Source organism: Panulirus ornatus, chromosome 9 (assembly GCF_036320965.1).
Source record: "Panulirus ornatus isolate Po-2019 chromosome 9, ASM3632096v1, whole genome shotgun sequence".
Lineage (NCBI taxonomy): Eukaryota > Metazoa > Arthropoda > Malacostraca > Decapoda > Palinuridae > Panulirus > Panulirus ornatus.
This window is the reverse complement of record NC_092232.1, coordinates 49,889,982-49,909,981: the sequence shown is the minus strand read 5'-3', so window position 1 is coordinate 49,909,981 and position 20,000 is coordinate 49,889,982. Positions and strand designations below refer to the sequence as shown.

The 20,000-nt window shown below is 48.7% G+C and overlaps 1 protein-coding gene across 2 annotated transcripts in view; it reads right to left on the bottom strand.

The window, feature by feature from the left end:
* Nucleotides 1–20,000, bottom strand: part of LOC139750412 (regulator of G-protein signaling 20-like) — a 216,040-nt gene that overhangs the window by 65,895 nt on the left and 130,145 nt on the right. The window contains exon 1 of one of the 2 annotated variants that reach the window (XM_071665180.1): nt 14,237–15,474. The exons of the other annotated variant lie outside the window; for it this stretch is intronic. Coding sequence (XP_071521281.1) covers nt 14,237–14,310 — 74 coding nt within the window. The 5' untranslated portion in view covers nt 14,311–15,474. Of the gene's footprint in view, nt 1–14,236; nt 15,475–20,000 lie in introns of those variants that run through there. 2 annotated transcript variants of the gene reach the window in all.

Sequence of the window (20,000 nt, the reverse complement as noted above, 5' to 3'; positions counted from 1 at the left end):
CCGCATTGTACATCTAGAGTGCAAGCCACGACTGCATAGTACATCTAGAGTGCAAGTCATGGCTGCAAAGTACATCTAGAGCGCAAGTCATGGCTGCAAAGTACATCTAGAGTGCAAGCCACGACTGCATAGTACATCTAGCGTGCAAGCCACGACTGCATAGTACATCTAGAGTGCAAACCACGACCGCATTGTACATCTAGAGTGCAAGTCACGACTGCATAGTACATCTAGAGTGCAAGACACGACTGCAAAGTACATCTAGAGTGCATGCCACGACTGCAAAGTACATCTAGCGTGCAAGCCACGACTGCGAAGTACATCTAGAGTGCAAGTCATGGCTGCAAAGTACATCTAGAGTGCAAGCCACGACTGCATAGTACATCTAGAGTGCAAGCCACGACTGCAAAGTACATCTAGAGTGCAAGTCACGACTGCATAGTACATCTAGAGCGCAAGTCATGGCTGCAAAGTACATCTAGAGTGCAAGCCACGACTGCAAAGTATATCTAGATCGAATTCGGGTAAAGGAAGATCCGAATATTCAGTCAGTAGGAAGTATGATGATCTTAATATTCTCGTTGGAGGGAATATTCTCTCTGGAGGAAGTATTCTCACTGGAGGAAATATTCTCAGTGGAGGGAATATTCTCAGTGGAGGAAATATTCTCAATGGAGGGAATATTCTCAGTGGAGGGAATATTCCCAGTGGAGGGAATATTCTCAATGGAGGGAATATTCTCGCTGGAGGGAATATTCTCTCTGGAGGAAGTATTCTCACTGGAGGAAATATTCTCAGTGGAGGGAATATTCTCAGTGAAGGAAATATTCTCAGTGGAGGGAATATTCTCAGTGAAGGAAATATTCTCAGTGGAGGGAATATTCTCAGTGAAGGAAATATTCTCAGTGGAGGGAATATTCTCGCTGGAGGGAATATTCTCAGTGGAGGGAATATTCTCACCGGAGGGGAAAAGTGCTGACCGCTCCCACCCCTGCAGGAGGGAGAGTGCTAAGTCTGATATACCCCTGCAGGAGGGGGAGTATTGACCCTCCCCACCCACCCCACCCCTCAAGCAGGAGGGAGAGTATTGGCCCTAGACTTCCCACAGGAGAGAGAGAGAGAGAGAGAGAGAGAGAGAGAGAGAGAGAGAGAGAGAGAGAGAGAGAGAGAGACGGAAGTGGTGAGTACCTCTCTTGAATCTGGGGGGGGTTGGCTTGGGTAAGGAGCAGCTCGCCTTTTCATGAAGGTATGAGATGAGTACAGAAGACAGATACGTATTGGACTGTGGCGTGAGAGTACTTATGTGTGTGTGTGTGTGTGTGTGTGTGTGTGTGTGTGTGTGTGTGTGGGATGTGGTAAGAGAACTGAGAGGGGGGGGTTGAATGAAGGAAGTGGGGGAGTTCATCATAGCCTTGGGTACAAAACCCACGCGACTGGAGGTGAGGTTGGCGAAGGTATACAAGAGGAAGAAGCCACCACGTAAGATCGCAGAGGGATGCTATGGGTTGAGGAAACAGGGGCGTGAGTGAGTGAGTGAGTGAGGGGGATGATGAGTGAGACGGGAGAGGAAAGGGGATTCGAACAGATGAGGCGTGGGTATCAAGTGCGTGTGTGTGTGTGTGTGTGTGTGTGTGTGTGTGTGTGTGTGTGTGTGTGTGTGTGTGTTTACATAGGAGTAAACACATGGTACACATGTATACAAGGTTGAGACATGGGGTAACACCAGTTAAAACTCTCTCCCCATAATATGAGAATGGTAATCACAAACAGTAAACACAGAGAGAGGTAAAGTAATCATTTCAGATCTTGGATACTACTGTCAACAAGTGATTTAACCATGACTCACCGACTTTGACATCGTATTTAACGAATCACTTAATGAGGTGATAATCACTCAGGTCGTCTTAATCATGGAGATGCAATTATACGCGGGAGATTACGCCATGCAAGGTGTTTAGTCTAATTGCAATTGAAAGGTAACTTAGATTTATGTATAATTTGATCTACGAGATGTAGAGAATAACATATCCAGGCCTTGACGCATGCACGGGCCGCCCGGGGTATCGAACGTGTATAGGTTCGATTCCTAATTGTGGCATCCGGCCCACAGTCAACCCAGCTGTTTATCCTCCCCCTATCCTCCCGTATGGAACTGGTTCTATAAAATGGGAACCAGGCTTAGGTTGGAATATATTTACATATATATTGGAAAGGATGACAATTTCGCGCGTGATCAAGTATATTCCTATTAGTCTACGGGGAAAATGAAACATATATATATATATATATATATATATATATATATATATATATATATATATATATATATATATATATATATATATAAGGACTAGAATAAAGATCTTTGGCTTTATCGTAAAATGCTTATTATTCAGTAACTACATATAGCAACATCAGTGTGTATAAAGAAAATATAAAATGTATATCATATACACATTATAACTTTCTCTTCAAAGCGCATAAAAGTCTAAAATGTTCCATCTTGAAATGAATAACAAAGAATAAACATAAATGATAATGAATAATAACCCAATCTTATCTAAGAATATATTATAACGCACCTTTATATATTCATTATTCACATTCATGAATCATGAATCCATATAAGTCACGTTTTCATGTATTTAAGATAAAGTAAGATTGTTAATCATTTATAATCATTTTCTTCATTTCTTATTACTCATTCTACTTTCGGCTGTTATGATATATATATATATATATATATATATATATATATATATATATATATATATATAAACAAGAAACTTTTATAAAAAGCATGAAAAACGCAGAGATGTAGGGATGATCAGCCAAGAATGATACAAGCGAGCAAAAAGGATTCGAATGCCATGCATACAGAACTTCAGAGTCCAGCTGCTCAGTTATTTACATATGTAAATGAACTTGTGGCCATGACCGTCTCATTATCACAACTGAATCAAAACCTCAGCGATACAAAGTTGTACACCCACATACACACAACCACGACACCGTGCCAGTCTGTATATGTTATAGTCACGTATTCCTTAAACCAATTACATGTCTGTATTACACTGCCAACATACAAGTCTTGTGATCTGTGTCGTATCTCTTACAACTGTTATGGATGACTGGTGTGTGTGTGTGTGTGTGTGTGTGTGTGTGTGTGTGTGTGTGTGTGTGTGGGTGTGGGTGTCAGTGTGGAAATGATGTCATAACTTGAAGACTGGAGGAAATATATGTGGCTGGGTTGTGAATGTAGTAAGGGCTGGATTGTGAATGAAGTTGGGTTGGATTGTGAATGCAGTAAGGGCTGGATTGTGAATGCAGTAAGGGCTGGATTGTGAATGCATTAAGGGCTGAATTGTGAATATAGTAAGGGCTGGGTTGCGAATGCAATGATGGCTGGGTTGTGAATGCAATAAGAGCTGGGTTGTGAATGCATTAAGGGCTGAATTGTGATTATAGTAAGGGCTGGGTTGCGAATGCAGTAATGGCTGGGGTTGTGAATGCAGTAAGGGCTGGATTGTGAATGCATTAAGGGCTGAATTGTGAATATAGTTCGGCTGGGGTTGTGAATGCAGTAATGGCTGGGGTTGTGAATGCATTAAGGGCTGGGTTGTGAATGCAGTAAGGGCTAAATTGTGAATATATTTAGGACTGAATTGTGAATATAGTTAGGGCTGGGTTGTGAATGCAGTAATGGCTGGGGTTGTGAATGCAGTAATGGCTGGGGTTGTGAATGCAGTAATGGCTGGGGTTGTGAATGGCAAAGAATCGACCCACAGAGCGGGAAGTGAAGCCAAATACCAGGTTGATTTAGTACGTAAAACAAAAAAAGCTGCACAGTAATTACGATCACCATTGTGATATTTTCCCCTCTCTTCTGTTGTTGTGGGTGCCCTACTGCATATGAGGAGGATAATGAGAAGTTGATGAGGCCTGTGAGGTAGGTATAATGAGGAGGGGGAGGGAGCGAGAATTATGAGGCAGTATCTCTGGCAAAACACACAGCCATCTTAATGTTTACGACGTGTGTCCTGCTCTGTGTGTGTGTGTGTGTGTGTGTGTGTGTGTGTGTGTGTGTGTGTGTGTGTGTGACACCAGTGTTGTCACTGGTGTGTGCAGGTTTACGTGGTGTCACTGGTGGAACTGGCAGCCTATACCTCCAAGCCACAATGTCCTCCCACCCTACCTCCCAGCCACAATGTCCTCCCAGCCTACCTCCTAGCCACAATGTCCTCCCAGCCTACCTCCTAGCCACAATGTCCTCCCAGCCTATACCTCCCAGCCACAATGTCCTCCCAGCCTATACCTCCCAGCCACAATGTCCTCCCAGCCTACCTCCAAGCCACAATGTCCTCCCAGCCTACCTCCAAGCCACAATGTCCTCCCAGCCTACCTCCCAGCCACATTGTCCTCCCAGCCTACCTCCAAGCCACAATGTCCTCCCAGCCTACCTCCCAGCCACAATGTCCTCCCAGCCTACCTCCCAGCCACAATGTCCTCCCAGCCTACCTCCCAGCCACAATGTCCTCCCAGCCTACCTCCCAGCCACAATGTCCTCCCAGCCTACCTCCCAGCCACAATGTCCTCCCAGCCTACCTCCAAGCCACAATGTCCTCCCAGCCTACCTCCCAGCCACAATGTCCTCCCAGCCTACCTCCCAGCCACAATGTCCTCCCAGCCTACCTCCAAGCCACAATGTCCTCCCAGCCTACCTCCCAGCCACAATGTCCTCCCAGCCTACCTCCCAGCCACAACGTTCGCTGAGCCAGTGAGGGCAATGTCACGTTCGGTTTCTGTCTCTTGTTTTCGTGTTCTTTGACGAGATAGATAGATAGACAGATAGATAGCTAGATAGATAGATAGACAGATAGAGAGACACTACATTTTCCCTGGTATTCGTAATAATATCGTCAATATTACACAGCAAGTATAAGGTATACGTAACTGGAGTAAATGAAACGCGGGTGGGTGTGACCGTAGACTTGTTTGAAAAAGCCCATTTCAATGAATTTGTTAAAACGCAAATTTAGGGAAAGAATTCTCTCTCTCTCTCTCTCTCTCTCTCTCTCTCTCTCTCTCTCTCTCTCTCTCTCTCTCTCTCTCTGGGATAAGGAGACTCAAACTGTTGAATTTGTTGTTCTGTTGCAACACTGTGTATTGCTTCAGTTGTTCTCGTGCAACACTGTGTATTGCTTCAGTTGTTCTCGTGCAACACTGTGTATTGCGTCAGTTGTTCTCGTGCAACACTGTGTATTGCGTCAGTTGTTCTCGTGCAACACTGTGTATTGCTTCAGTTGTTCTCGTGCAACACTGTGTATTGCGTCAGTTGTTCTCGTGCAACACTGTGTATTGCTTTAGTTGTTCTGGTGCAACACTGTTGTTTTCGTGCAACACTGTGTATTGCGTCAGTTGTTCAGACACAATACACTGTTTCATCCCACAGGACGCAACAGTACGTATAATTTTTTTTCTGACGCAACACTCAATCATCTTAGTTGTTATGAAGCAACACAATGTATTCCCTATTGTATTCCCCAGGTAGAATACTGTATTACCACAGATGGTGGGACGCAACACCCAATTCTACTTACTTCCACTGCTCTGGCGCAACACTGTATTGCGTCGTGGGACGCAACACCCAATTCTACTTACTTCCACTGCTCTGGCGCAACACTGTATTGCGTCGTGGGACGCAACACCCAATTCTACTTACTTCCACTGCTCTGGCGCAACACTGTATTGCGTCAAAACTTCTAGGAACGAGTGAGAAAAGATTATTGATCACAATAACTGTTCGTACCTCCTCCTCCCTCTCCACCAATGTCCTCCACGACTTCGCATGACCTGACCTGACCTGACCTGACCTGATTTGACTCTCCCTAACACGGTTGACCCAGTCTGATGTGACTGACTCAACCCGACGTGACTGACTTCAGAAGGTTGTATGACCCGACGTGACTGACTTCAGAAGGCTGTATGACCCGACGTGACTGACTTCAGAAGGCTGTATGACCCGACGTGACTGACTTCAGAAGGCTGTATGACCCGACGTGACTGACTTCAGAAGGCTGTATGACCCGACGTGACTGACTTCAGAAGGCTGTATGAATCGACGTGACTGACTTCAGAAGGCTGTATGACCCGACGTGACTGACTTCAGAAGGCTGTATGACCCGACGTGACTGACTTCAGAAGGTTGTATGAACCGACGTGACTGACTTCAGAAGGTTGTATGAAGAAGGGGAAGGACAGACAGAAGGAAGAGAATTCAAGAGCTTCGCTCCTCCAGGGAAAAAGAGTGGGAGGAAGAAGGAGGAAGTAGTGGTAGTAACATAACGGTCCATCCTCGATTAAACTGGCCAACTACACACGGAAAGTAAAGGAAACAGCCGATCCAAACGCAAGGTGGGGATCCAGGCTTGGTGAGTGGGGGCTGGATGCAGGCTTGGGTGATACCTTATGAGCGGAGTGACCACGATAATAACCACGGAAAAAGAGAGAGAGAGAGAGAAAGAGAGAGAGAGAGAGAGAGAGAGAGAGAGAGAGAGAGAGAGAGAGAGAGAGAGAAAGAGAGAGAAAGAGAGAGGTGGCAACATTACGGCGTACGGTAAACGATGGTTTGAAATGAATTTGACAGTTGGCTAAGAGAGAGAGAGAGAGAGAGAGAGAGAGAGAGAGAGAGAGAGAGAGAGAGAGAGAGAGACGAGAGAGACAGAGAGAGGGGTGGAGGAAGATCCACTACAAATATACGAGCAATATTCCATAATATTCATGTTACAGTTACTCATTACAAATATCTCTACTTCTGGACTTCAGCAAATACTCAAGTATTTAGTAAACAGATATCATACGTAATATTCGTAACTAAGGAGCTTACAGGATACGATGAAGGATATAGTTAATATCTGAGGTCCTTCTTTTTTGGGTTGCTGTAGGACGGCAATGGAGTGTTGTGAAGTAGTTTGGTCGAAGGGAGACGTATGAGATTTGGACATGGAAATTAAGAAGAACCCGTGTCGAGGTGTTTACACTCGAGACACTATGAGAGATCATTATGAAGGGGTTTGAGGGGAACGAGTTGGGTCGTCTGCTGCCATAGGAGGATCAAACTCTTTGTGTACAACGAAGGATCGTAAGATGTGTTCGTCCTGGTTGGCTACACAGACCTGTTGATTAAGGTTACTCGTCCACTACACAACGAAGAAATTATAGCGTTACTGACTGTCACATTCTCTGGGGGGGCCTTCACGTTCTTTGATGAATCCACGAGACGTGTCACTGACTGTAACGCCCTCAGAAGATAACACTCTGTTGTGGGTTTGGTCGAACTTATGACCGTCTGTTGTGTTACATGTCCTGTGGGATATGCTGTCACGCTCCATCCCTCCCTTCCCTTGGTTCCTATGGAGAACAGTAAGTACCTAGTTACTTCCGTAACCACTACCTTGGTGTGGTATCAGCTCTGTGTGTGGATGGAAGGTTCCTGGGTGTCCACACTACCTCAAACCCTCCTCACCGTCAGCAGATATGATATTGTCGCCAGCTCAGTATAGATGAAAAGGTTTCCGGGTGGACGAGGCCGGCCCCGTCAGCCCCATCCAATCCTATTTCTTAACCTCCTTTTCAATCCCACGTGTACAGTTGCGAAGTATTCTTCGGGGTTGGAAAGCCCCTGTTATTAGAGTCGCCTCCTGTGAAGTCTTGCCAATGTGCCAGTGGCTTGTGTCAGGCCATTTATAGAAGTTATTTCCATCGAGGCCTTTGTCCAGGAAAGGCCTGGATACTGACAAGGGTGAGTGAGACCCAGATGGTATCCCGCTGCTATTATGCTGTGCCGTGGCATTTGACGCCTGACCTAAAAATCATGTCTCTACGAATAGTGGAACGCTGCTTCTGCTGTGACCTGGATACGTGTGTGTGTGTGTGTGTGTGTGTGTGTGTGTGTGTGTGTGTGGCGCTGTCCTGTGGAGGAGGAGGAGGTCTTCCTTCTTCGTCGTCCTCCCCAGCTTCCACTTACTGACTGGTTTCTTCGATTTTTTCCCTCCGCCTCGTTTTTGGATTCCGCTCGGGCTCTGCTCTGGGCATTCACCTCTCGGTGATGATGATGATGATAGGGGGAGAGAGAGAGAGAGAGAGAGAGAGAGAGAGAGAGAGAGAGAGAGAGAGAGAGAGAGGCAACACACACACACACACACACACACACTTGTTACAGTAGCTTGTGTTGCTGTCCTCGTGTGATCATCATTTGGGACAGTTTGTGTTGCTATGTTAGTTTGACAGTCTCAGTCATCACACGCTCGCTCCCGTTCGCCTGTCGACCAGCCCAGGTAGCCAGGTTTATCGACCAGCCTCGGTAGCCAAGCTTGGTCGATCAACCCAGATAGCCAAGCTTGGTCGACCAATTCAGGTAGCCAGGCTTGGCCAACCCAGGTAGATAAAATGGTCGACCAACCCAGGTAGTCAAGCAGGTCGACTAGTCCAGGTAGTCAACCTAGGGAGACAAACTGGTCGATCAACGTAGGTAGTCAAGCAGGTCGACTAGTCCAGGGAGACAAACTGGTCGATCAACCCAGGTAGCCCAGCCTCTCGACTCGTCCTGGGCAACCAAAGAGTTAGTTTCTGTGGGCTGTGGGTTGACCCAAGGTTATATATGTGAGTTTGGCATGAGTATAATTTCCCCTGCCCTCCCTCACTCACTCCCTCCTCCTTTGTTGACCAGGAGGGAGATAGGTGAGAATAAGGCTTGCCTGAGGGCCATAGCCTACCACGGTGATGCACTAATACCTCTCTGTCAACCCTGACATCATCCTTAACCCTTGTGGGCCCTACGTCTTCATCACAGCCCCACTCACAAACTCTCTCTCTCAAAAAAAAAAAGAGAAGACCTAAGTCAACGGGGCACTTCGTAAGGTACCTCTGTACGTAAATGTTCAGCCTTTGAGTGAACTCACACACACACACACACCCATGGGAGGCTACTGAACACGTGTCACCCACTTCAGAGCATGTGGTATGAACTTAAAAGTGAAATGCAGAGAAGGAGGGGATTCTCCCTTTTTAAGTCCGGAGTTTCAGGGGCGCCATGATGTCATTGCTTGCGTGTTCCATACCCTGGAACGCCAAGCAACGTGCAGGAAAGCAATAGAACAGCAGCAGACCTTCAAGACGAGTGTGGTGAGAGTAGAAATGTAATAGTAGCCAAGTTCAAAACAGGAAACCATTTCAACACGATTGGTCCCCCCCCGACTCTTCCCCCTACCCCAACTCAATCCTTAAAAGCCATTGCTGTAACGTTGCACACCAAGAGTGAGGCACTACAGACGTTGCTCCACGACCCACCACTCTCCCATCACCCTCCAACACCAGTGCTTTCCACCCTCTGCCACTCCACTCCACTCCAACGCTTCTTGATGCTCCTTTCTATACTATTATCCAACACTGTATGGGACCTTAAACACTCCCCTCCAAAAGTGACATCCTCCCCAGGACTTCAACAGATCCCTAAGGCCGCTCGGCTACACCAGCAAAGTGACAAAGAGTCTAGCAAGATGTCCCCCCCAAGCAATGCAGGTTGCAGCCTCCAACAGTTTGGTCGAGCAACGACCCAACCAAAGCAGCTTGCGTCCAGCCTAGGACTGTAATGGTAGAAGACCCCGGAAGACTATACCATGTACTCATCTCCAACACTTCTCCAACACTTCTCAAACACTTCTACAACACTTCTCCAACACTTCTACAACACTTCTCCAACACTTCTCTCGCATATTCCCACATCCAACAAATTCATCATTCTCCCATCTCTCCCTCACTTCTCCCGCAAAGTTCCTCATTCCTCCAATCACCCTTCCAGCTCTTCTCCATCATTTAACCAGCATTTCTCCAACACTCCGACCACACGGTGACACTTCCACTCCTCCTCCCCAACATAGCACTCGCCTTGCCACACTTCTTCCTCTTTCCTGTCACATTATTGTCTTTATTTTCATCCCAACGACACCTCTTGTGTCCTTGTGTCCTTCTCTGTAGCCTGGCTGGTTCCACACTGGTCCAATGATGGTATGAACGTCACGTGACCAATTGGAAGGAAGGAAAACTACCTGTGGTACGAAAATAGGTAGTTTAAAGGCAAGATTCAACACAGAGGTTGATCACTATCACACAAGTGTGGGTAACCATCACACAAGTGTGGGTAACCATCACACAAGTGTGGGTAACCATCACACAAGTGTGGGTAACCATCACACAAGTGTGGGTAACCATCACACAAGTGTGGGTAACCATCAAACAAGTGTGGGTAACCATCATAAAAGTGTGGGTAACCATCAAACAAGTGTTGGTAACCATCACACAAGTGTGGGTAACCATCACACAAGTGTGGGTAACCATCAAACAAGTGTGGGTAACCATCATACAAGTGTGGGTAACCATCAAACAAGTGTGGGTAACCATCACACAAGTGTGGGTAACCATCACACAAGTGTGGGTAACCATCACACAAGTGTGGGTAACCATCACACAAGTGTGGGTAACCATCACACAAGTGTTGGTAACCATCACACAAGTGTGGGTAACCATCACACAAGTGTTGGTAACCATCACACAAGTGTGGGTAACCATCACACAAGTGTGGGTAACCATCACAAAAGTGTGGGTAACCATCACACAAGTGTGGGTAATCATCACAAAAGTGTGGGTAACCATCACACAAGTGTGGGTAACCATCACACAAGTGTGGGTAACCATCACACAAGTGTTGGTAATCATCACACAAGTGTGGGTAACCATCACACAAGTGTGGGTAATCATCACACAAGTGTGGGTAACCATCACACAAGTGTGGGTAATCATCACAAAAGTGTGGGTAACCATCACACAAGTGTGGGTAACCATCACACAAGTGTGGGTAACCATCAGACAAGTGTGGGTAACCATCAAACAAGTGTGGGTAACCATCAAACAAGTGTGGGTAACCATCAAACAAGTGTTGGTAACCATCATACAAGTGTGGGTAACCATCACAAAAGTGTGGGTAACCATCACACAAGTGTGGGTAACCATCACACAAGTGTGGGTAACCATCACAAAAGTGTGGGTAACCATCAAACAAGTGTGGGTAACCATCACAAAAGTGTTGGTAATATCTATTTAGATGGGACTAGAAATCTGGGGGGGGAGGGTTAAAAGAAGACAATTAAATGAGTTTTGATATCATAGAGATGTAAGATGTTTGTTGATATCACAGTGTGTGTGTGTGTGTGTGTGTGTGTGTGTGTGTGTGTGTGTGTGCGTACGTGTGTGTGTGTGTACGTGTGTGTGTGTGTGTGTGTGTGTGTGTGTGTGTGTGTGTGTGTGTATTAAGGGGAGAGAGTTTTACACTCGTGTTACCCCGTCGCTTAACTTTGCATGTATGTACTATGTCTTTATCTTATCCTGTACACACACACACACACACACACACACACACACACACACACACACACACACCAGCCTAAGAGATGAACAGCTAGGTTGACAGTGGGCCGACTGACGAGGCCCAGGACTCGAACCTGGGCGGGTCCGAGCACGAATCGCCTTTGTCGTCACAGTATGCGTTAATCAGCTTAGTCCCGGCGCTTAAGCTGACACACCCAGACAATGAAGCCTCGCTCGGGGTCAAAGGTTAAGCTTATTCTCATAGGTCAAGCTTATTCTCATAGGTCAAGCTTAGTCAGTCAGCTGTCCTGTGCCAGTCCAGCTTTATCCCAGGTCACATACACATGTGTCCCACTGCTCCCAGGTCAAAGCTTCGTCGTGACCTGGCGCAAGTTGAAAACCAGGTCGAGATGTCGTCTCATTCACCTGGGAGGGTAATGAGGAGACTCCTGGAGCCAGATAATGAGGTGATTCGACGGCTCATTGTGAGGCTGTGAGGCAGCAGGAACCACCCAGCTGTGAGGTAACAGCAGCAGTGGCCAACTAGCTGTGATATGCAGCAGGTGGCATCGTCCACCCCCTAAACCCCATCCCACCCCATGGCAGTAGAGGGGAGGGTCAGATAACATCACAAGTTATTCCTTGTTCTGTTGAACCACTGTCAAGATAACCTCCACCTTAATCAAGATATCCCCCACCTCTTTTAAGATACACACCCCACCTCTATCAAGATACATCCCCACCTCTATCAAGATATCCACATCCCTATCAAAAATGATAGCAGATATCCCTTATCAGTAATCAAACCAAGCTGTTACTGACCCATTACGGTTATCATCAAGATATCATATTCGTCCTGGCTGAAGATAATATCCCCCGTGGGTTTGAAATATTACACCAGGATAACATCTCCCTCGTTCGCCCATAATTGGATAAGTTTGGACTTGCCTTAGTTTTACGTGGCGACCAAAACGAACTTTTAACTCCAGTTAAGTGAAGCCAGAACCAACTTGTTATGGTATATCCTCAAAAAAGTTTATATATATATATATATATATATATATATATATATATATATATATATATATATATATATATATATATATATATTGGAGAGGGTCACAATTTTGCGCGTGATCAAGATATTCCTATGAGTCAACGGGGAAAATGAAACACGACGATGTGATTATTACACGAAAGTGCACTTGGGAACTTTTCGTGTTTCATTTTCCCCGTGGACTCATAGGAATATATATATATATATATATATATATATATATATATATATATATATATATATATATATATATATATAGATTCCTTTGCGAGCTTGAACCAATGCATTGTGGATATTACGTATGACACAGGAAGCCCCAGCAGTAAACATTGCTCAGTGCAACAAAGGAAACCTCAGCACTCAACACTGCTAAGTGCAACACAGGAAACCTCAGCGCTCAACACTGCTAAGTGCAACACAGGAAACCTCAGCGCTAAAAACTGTTCAGTGCAACACAGGAAACCTCAGTGCTCAACACTGTTCAGTGCAACACACAAGGCCTCATCACTGTAGAGTGCAACACAGGAGGTCCTCATCACTGTAGAGTGCAACACAGAAGGCCTCATCACTGTAGAGTGCAACACAGGAGGTACAGTGCAACACAGAAGGCCTCATCACTGTACAGTGCAACACAGGAGGTACAGTGCAACACAGAAGGCCTCATCACTGTACAGTGCAACACAGAAGGCCTCATCACTGTACAGTGCAACACAGGAGGTCCTCATCACTGTAGAGTGCAACACAGAAGGCCTCATCACTGTAGAGTGCAACACAGAAGGCCTCATCACTGTACAGTGCAACACAGGAGGCCTCATCACTGTACAGTGCAACACAGGAGGCCTCATCACTGTACAGTGCAACACAGAAGGCCTCATCACTGTACAGTGCAACACAGAAGGCCTCATCACTGTACAGTGCAACACAGGAGGCCTCATCACTGTACAGTGCAACACAGGAGGTACAGTGCAACACAGAAGGCCTCATCACTGTACAGTGCAACACAGGAGGCCCTCATCACTGTACAGTGACAAATGAACAGCAGTATGCTTGCCGTGTCCACAGAGCGTAAGGCAAAACCTTAACATTTCGCCCTGAAGTAAATGTTAAATATTAACCTGACAGACTGCGAAAGGACACATTAACCTCTCACGTAATGCCACTTTATAACGACGAGTCATAACTTCACCTTAAGTGTTGTAAGTAGGAGTGTCATGAAGGGCAGCGCAGTAAAGTGCTCTTAAGTGGCACCATGAGATAACAGACAGACTAGGTTTCATAAGACATGTAGTGCAGGTGAGAAACAGTGTGGGATATGAAGAGGAAGAATGAGGCATCATGAGGTGTGAGGAACTGGTAAGGAGCGTCATATGAGGCATCATGAGGTGTGAGGAACTAGTAAGGAGCGTCATATGAGGCATCATGAGGTGTGAGGAACTAGTAAGGAGCGACATATGAGGCAGTATAGTAGTTAGAGTAGCCTCATGGGACGTGAAAGGAGATATGAGATATGTGTTGCCTTAAGGGACGTGGAAGGTGGTAAGTGTTGCCTTAAGGGACGTGGAAGGTGGTAAGTGTTGCCTTAAGGGACGAGGAAGGTGGTAAGAAGTGTCGCCTTAAGGGACGAGGAAGGTGATAAGAAGTGTTGTCTTAAGGGACGTGGAAGGTGGTAAGAAGTGTTGCCTTAAGGGACGAGGAAGGTGGCAAGTGGCGTTGCCTTAAGGGACGAGGAAGGTGGCAAGTGAGGACAGGGGAACTCACCCTCTACGTAGCCTGTTGACAACATTCTTCCATTTACTGTTCTTGGTGGTCCCCCGGCCCGTACTGCTGGACATGGCCAGTGGCTTAGATCATGCGGGGTTGGAAGGTCGTGGGGCCTCCCTCCCGCTCCCTCAAATCCAACGTAACAACCCGGTCTGTTCCACTGGTGTAACAAGGGCTAGCCTGTGGGTGCGCGGCATGTTGACGATGGCGAATTAAAGCTTGCAAACGCCTCCTCTCACTGGCAAAAGGTTAGAGTGAATATTTAGACTTTCCGCTGTAACATATTTCCCGTCCTGTCATCAAGTCATTCTTGGTCTTTGAATACGAATGTGTGTGTGACACTTGAGGACTCTCGTGTCTTTGATTACGTCAAGGATTCGTTCTCTCCCTGTGGACTTTGAAGTTTATTATCTCATTGTACGAACGAGAGGTTTAAGACAGATTGCTACAGTCCTTGCTTGGGTCACTCAGTGTTCATATAAGGGGGTCCATGATAATGGTATCACCACTTTAGAATTAACCCGGGGTCTACGCCAGGTCGATCTTGAGGTCACAGACACACACAGACACACACACACTCACATGTCGAACCGAACGACTTGATATGGAAGTAGGCAATGAACACGAACTTATCCTTGAAGTCATAGAGGAATAACAGATCGGTATGACTTCCTTATTATCATCTGTTCCCGTCAAACGACCGAGGGTAAACAGATCCTTTAAAACGTAGGTTCCAGGATTGTTCTATCACCTTAAACCCCCCGTCATTTGCGTACGTGCACGGAGGAGATGACGACGGGATCACACGGGTCTTCCCATTTCTTCCTAGACAGGTGTTAGCTGGAGGTGTGGGTTGTGGCGCCACAGGGAGGATGTGGTCGGGGGGGGGACGCCTTCGTGTACGACAGGTGGCTGGGCCCAGTGTGTGTGTGGGGGGGCCGCTGGAGCAACAGTCCCGAGGACGAAGAACACACTGATGCCGCCATCCAGAGCAACAGGTGCCACGGGCCGGGGCCCACAGGCTGCCAGCGATGCGATGCTCACACTCAGAACCTCCCTCCCTCTCCTCTCCTCTCTCCTCTCTCTCTCTCTCTTCCCTCCTACGGGATATACACTGTGTCATGATAGTGAGAGGGGGAGGTACACAGATGGGAGGGAAGGTGGCCCTCATCCAAGGCCTCACACGAGAGAAGGAGGGATGTTCATCGTCAGTCAACTCCCTCCCTCCCACACCTCCTTGCCAGATCCACAAAGTACTGCAAGTCCCCCTGTGATCTGTAGCAATATGGCAGACACCTCTGTGTGTGTGTGTGTGTGTGTGTGTGTGTGTGAGTGTAGAGGGGAGGGAGGGAGGCGACGCATGCGCACAGACCGATATATAGTCTCTCTCTCTCTCTCTCTCTCTCTCTCTCTCTCTCTCTCTCTCTCTCTCTCTCTCTCTCTCTCTCTCTCTCCTAGCAAAACCCCGTCAGCCAGCCCCTGTCCCAGCCAGCCAGCCCCCCAGCTCCCACCCCCCCAGACGCCATAATCAGCTAGCAAAACAACAACAACAACCCCCTCCCCCCATCCACATATCCCCCCCATCCACATATCCCCCCCATCCACATATCCCCCCATCCACATATCCCCCCCAATCCACATATCCCCCCCTATCCACATATCCCCCCTCACACCCTGTGAGCAATGAGTCTTTGCGAGAGACTCGACCCGTACGAAGCGGAGAGGAATCCATGATCATACTCATGGGGTACCTCTCACACTCAGGGGGGGTACCTCTCACACTCAGGGGGGTACCTCTCACACTCAGGGGGGTACCTCTCACACTCAGGGGGGGTACCTCGCACACTCAGGGGGGTACCTCTCACACTCAGGGGGGTACCTCTCACACTCAGGGGGGGTACCTCGCACACTCAGGGGGCACCTCTCACACTCAGGGGGGTACCTCTCACACTCAGGGGGGGTACCTCGCACACTCAGGGGGCACCTCTCACACTCAGGGGGGTACCTCGCACACTCAGGGGGGGTACCTCGCACACTCAGGGGGGTACCTCTCACACTCAGGGGGTACCTCTCACACTCTCCGGGTACCTCTCACACTCTCCGGGTACCTCTCACACTCAGGGGGTACCTCTCACACTCAGGGAGTCCCTCTCACACTCAGGGAGTGCCTCTCACACTCAGAGAGTACCTCTCATATTCAGGGGAACCTCTCGCATTCAGAGGTACCCCTCACACTCAGGGGGTACCTCACACTCAGGGGGCACCTCTCACACTCAGGGGGTACCTCTCACACTCAGGGGGCACCTCTCACACTCAGGGGGTACCTCTCACACTCAGGGGGCACCTCTCACACTCAGGGGGTACCTCTCACACTCAGGGGGCACCTCTCACACTCAGGGGGTACCTCTCACACTCAGGGGGCACCTCACACACACAGAGCGTACCTCTCATTCGCACAGCCAGGATTTACCCCTCACGAAAATCATACAATTCGTCACCTTACCTTACCGTACACTGAGACGCGTCCAACTTCTCGCCACAGATGCTAAAAAAAAGACGGTCATGTATCCATATGTACGACGACGGCTTCTTCTACCTTTCCCAAGAAGGAAAACATGTCCTTGAGGCCAAACAATACTTTCCCTCCTTCCTCCTTTTTATGTGGGGCGGAGGGAAGAAAGAGATGGAGGACCACACAGATAAGGAGAGAAAGGATCGTCCAGGCCCCCCCACGGCAAGTACTGATAACTGATATATATATATATATATATATATATATATATATATATATATATATATATATATATATATATATATATATATATATTTGTTTCTTCTTTCAAACTATTCGCCATTTCCCGCGTTAGCGAGGTAGCGTTAAGAACAGAGAACTGGGCCTTTGAGGGAATATCCTTACCTGGCCCCCCTCTCTGATAGATAGATAGATAGATAGATATGTTGGAAAGGATCACAATTTTGCGCTTGATCAAGATATTCTTATGAGTTCTACGAGTCGTGTTTCATTTTCCCCGTGGACTCATAGGAATATATGTATATATATATATATATATATATATATATATATATATATATATATATATATATATATATATATATTACACATATGTACAGAGGATTATGGTCACTTGTTACTGCTACGGAGTCTACTGAACCAACTTTACTGAAGTCAACCTATCTCTACCATTTTCTTTACGCCAGAAGGCACTGCACCTGAGGAAGAAACTGGGAAATATATTTCCCGGCCCTTCAGCTCCTCTCCCCGGTCTTCCCGGCCCTCCAGCTCCTCTCCCCGGTCTTCCACGGCCCTCCAGCTCGACTCCCTGGTTTTCCCAGCCCTCCTGCTTCTCTCCCCGGTCTTCCCGGCCCTTCTGCTCCTCTCCCCGGTCTTCCCGGCCCTTCTGCTCCTCTCCCCAGTCTTCCCGGCCCTTCTGCTCCCCTCCCCAGCCCTTCTCCTCCTCTCCCCGATCTTCCCAGCCCTTCTGCTCCTCTCCCCGGTCTTCCCGGCCATCCTGCTCATCTCCCCATCGTCCTACCCTCATCCCTGGCTACCTCGGAGCGCTCCCCAACCTGAAGTTATCACCCCTCCCCTAATTATCACCCCCACCCGCCACTAGGCTTGCCTCCATCACCCCCACCTACCCCACAAAACCCCCTCCCTCACTTCTCCGACTTAATCAGAGGGGAAAAAAAAAGGATTAGAAAATGTATACATATATATATTTAAACAAAATTCCAATTACCAATTTTTTTCCCCCCAGGAATGGGCTGTGGTGGGGGTGGAAAGGGAGCGGTGCCCCCTGGGTAAAGGTGGGGAGGTGGGGAGCTGTTCCCCTCCACCTCTCTCTCTCTCTCTCTCTCTCTCTCTCTCTCTCTCTCTCTCTCTCTCTCTCTCACACACACACACACACACACACACACACACACACACACACACCTTGCCTTACAACCCCACCCACCCACAACCTCGCCACCAGGAGCCTCACAACCTCCTCACCACCAACACTCACTACAACCCGGCCCATCAGGACCCCACCTACAACCCGGCCCATCAGGACCCCACCTACAACCCGGCCCATCAGGACTCCTACAACCCGGCCCATCAGGACCCCACCTACAACCCGGCCCATCAGGACCCCACCTACAACCCGGCCCATCAGGACCCCACCTACAACCCGGCCCATCAGGACCCCACCTACAACCCGGCCCATCAGGACCCCACCTACAACCCGGCCCATCAGGAGCCCACCTACAACCCGGCCCATCAGGACCCCACCTACAACCCGGCCCATCAGGACCCCACCTACAACCCGGCCCATCAGGACCCCACCTACAACCCGGCCCATCAGGACCCCACCTACAACCCGGCTCATCAGGAGCCCACCTACAACCCGGCCCATCAGGACTCCTACAACCCGGCCCATCAGGACCCCACCTACAACCCGGCCCATCAGGACCCCACCTACAACCCGGCCCATCAGGACCCCACCTACAACCCGGCCCATCAGGACCCCACCTACAACCCGGCCCATCAGGACCCCACCTACAACCCGGCCCATCAGGACCCCACCTACAACCCGGCCCATCAGGATCCCACCTACAACCCGGCCTATCAGGAGCCCACCTACAACCCGGCCCATCAGGAGCCCACCTACAACCCGGCCCATCAGGACTCCTACAACCCGGCCCATCAGGACCCCACCTACAACCCGGCCCATCAGGACCCCACCTACAACCCGGCCCATCAGGACCCCACCTACAACCCGGCCCATCAGAACTCCTACAACCCGGCCCATCAGGACCCCACCTACAACCCGGCCCATCAGGACCCCACCTACAACCCGGCCCATCAGGACCCCACCTACAACCCGGCCCATCAGGACCCTACCTACAACCCGGCCCATCAGGACCCTACCTACAACCCGGCCCATCAGGACCCCACCTACAACCCGGCCCATCAGGACTCCACCTACAACCTGGCCCATCACGGCCCCTACAACGCGGCCCATCAGAACCCCTACAACCCAGATCACCAAGATCTCTACAACCCAGACAAAATACACTTCAAGGTTGTTGTCACAACAGACTACCCCCCCTCCCCCTCACTCCCCCTTCCCATAACCCCTTCCTTTTCTTCCCCTCCCCTTCTCCCCATCCCCCCACACTCCACTTTCCACTCCCCTTCCATATATATTTCCCTCCCCTCCTCCTCTCCCTTCCCTCCCTCACCACCCTTCCTCCCCCCCCTACCCCACCTACCCCATCCATTCCCCCTCCCCTTCACTCATCCGCCCTCTTCCCTCCTCCTTCCCTCCCCCACTGTGGGGACTGATGAAGTGGATAACACACACACACACACACACACACACACACACACACACACACACACACACACACAGACCTCCATCACCCCTGCACCAGAGACCAGCGTCAATTACCCTTGGTTACTGGGAGTCTTACTATTATTATCTCTACCGGGATGACAACACGGGACCGGGGCGCCTCCTAGTTCCTACTGGGATCATCACAACCTCCCCCCCTCCACAACCCCCTCCACAACCCCCTCCACATCCCCCTCCACAACCCCCTCCACAACCCCACACATCATCTCGAGATACGTCATCAAGACATTTTCTCAATAATCATCTTTGATCTCCTTCCCTGTTCGTTCCTCCACACCACACCCCTCCTCTTTCCCTCCTCTTTCCCTCCTCTTCCCCTCCTTCCTCGGGAGGGTAACCAG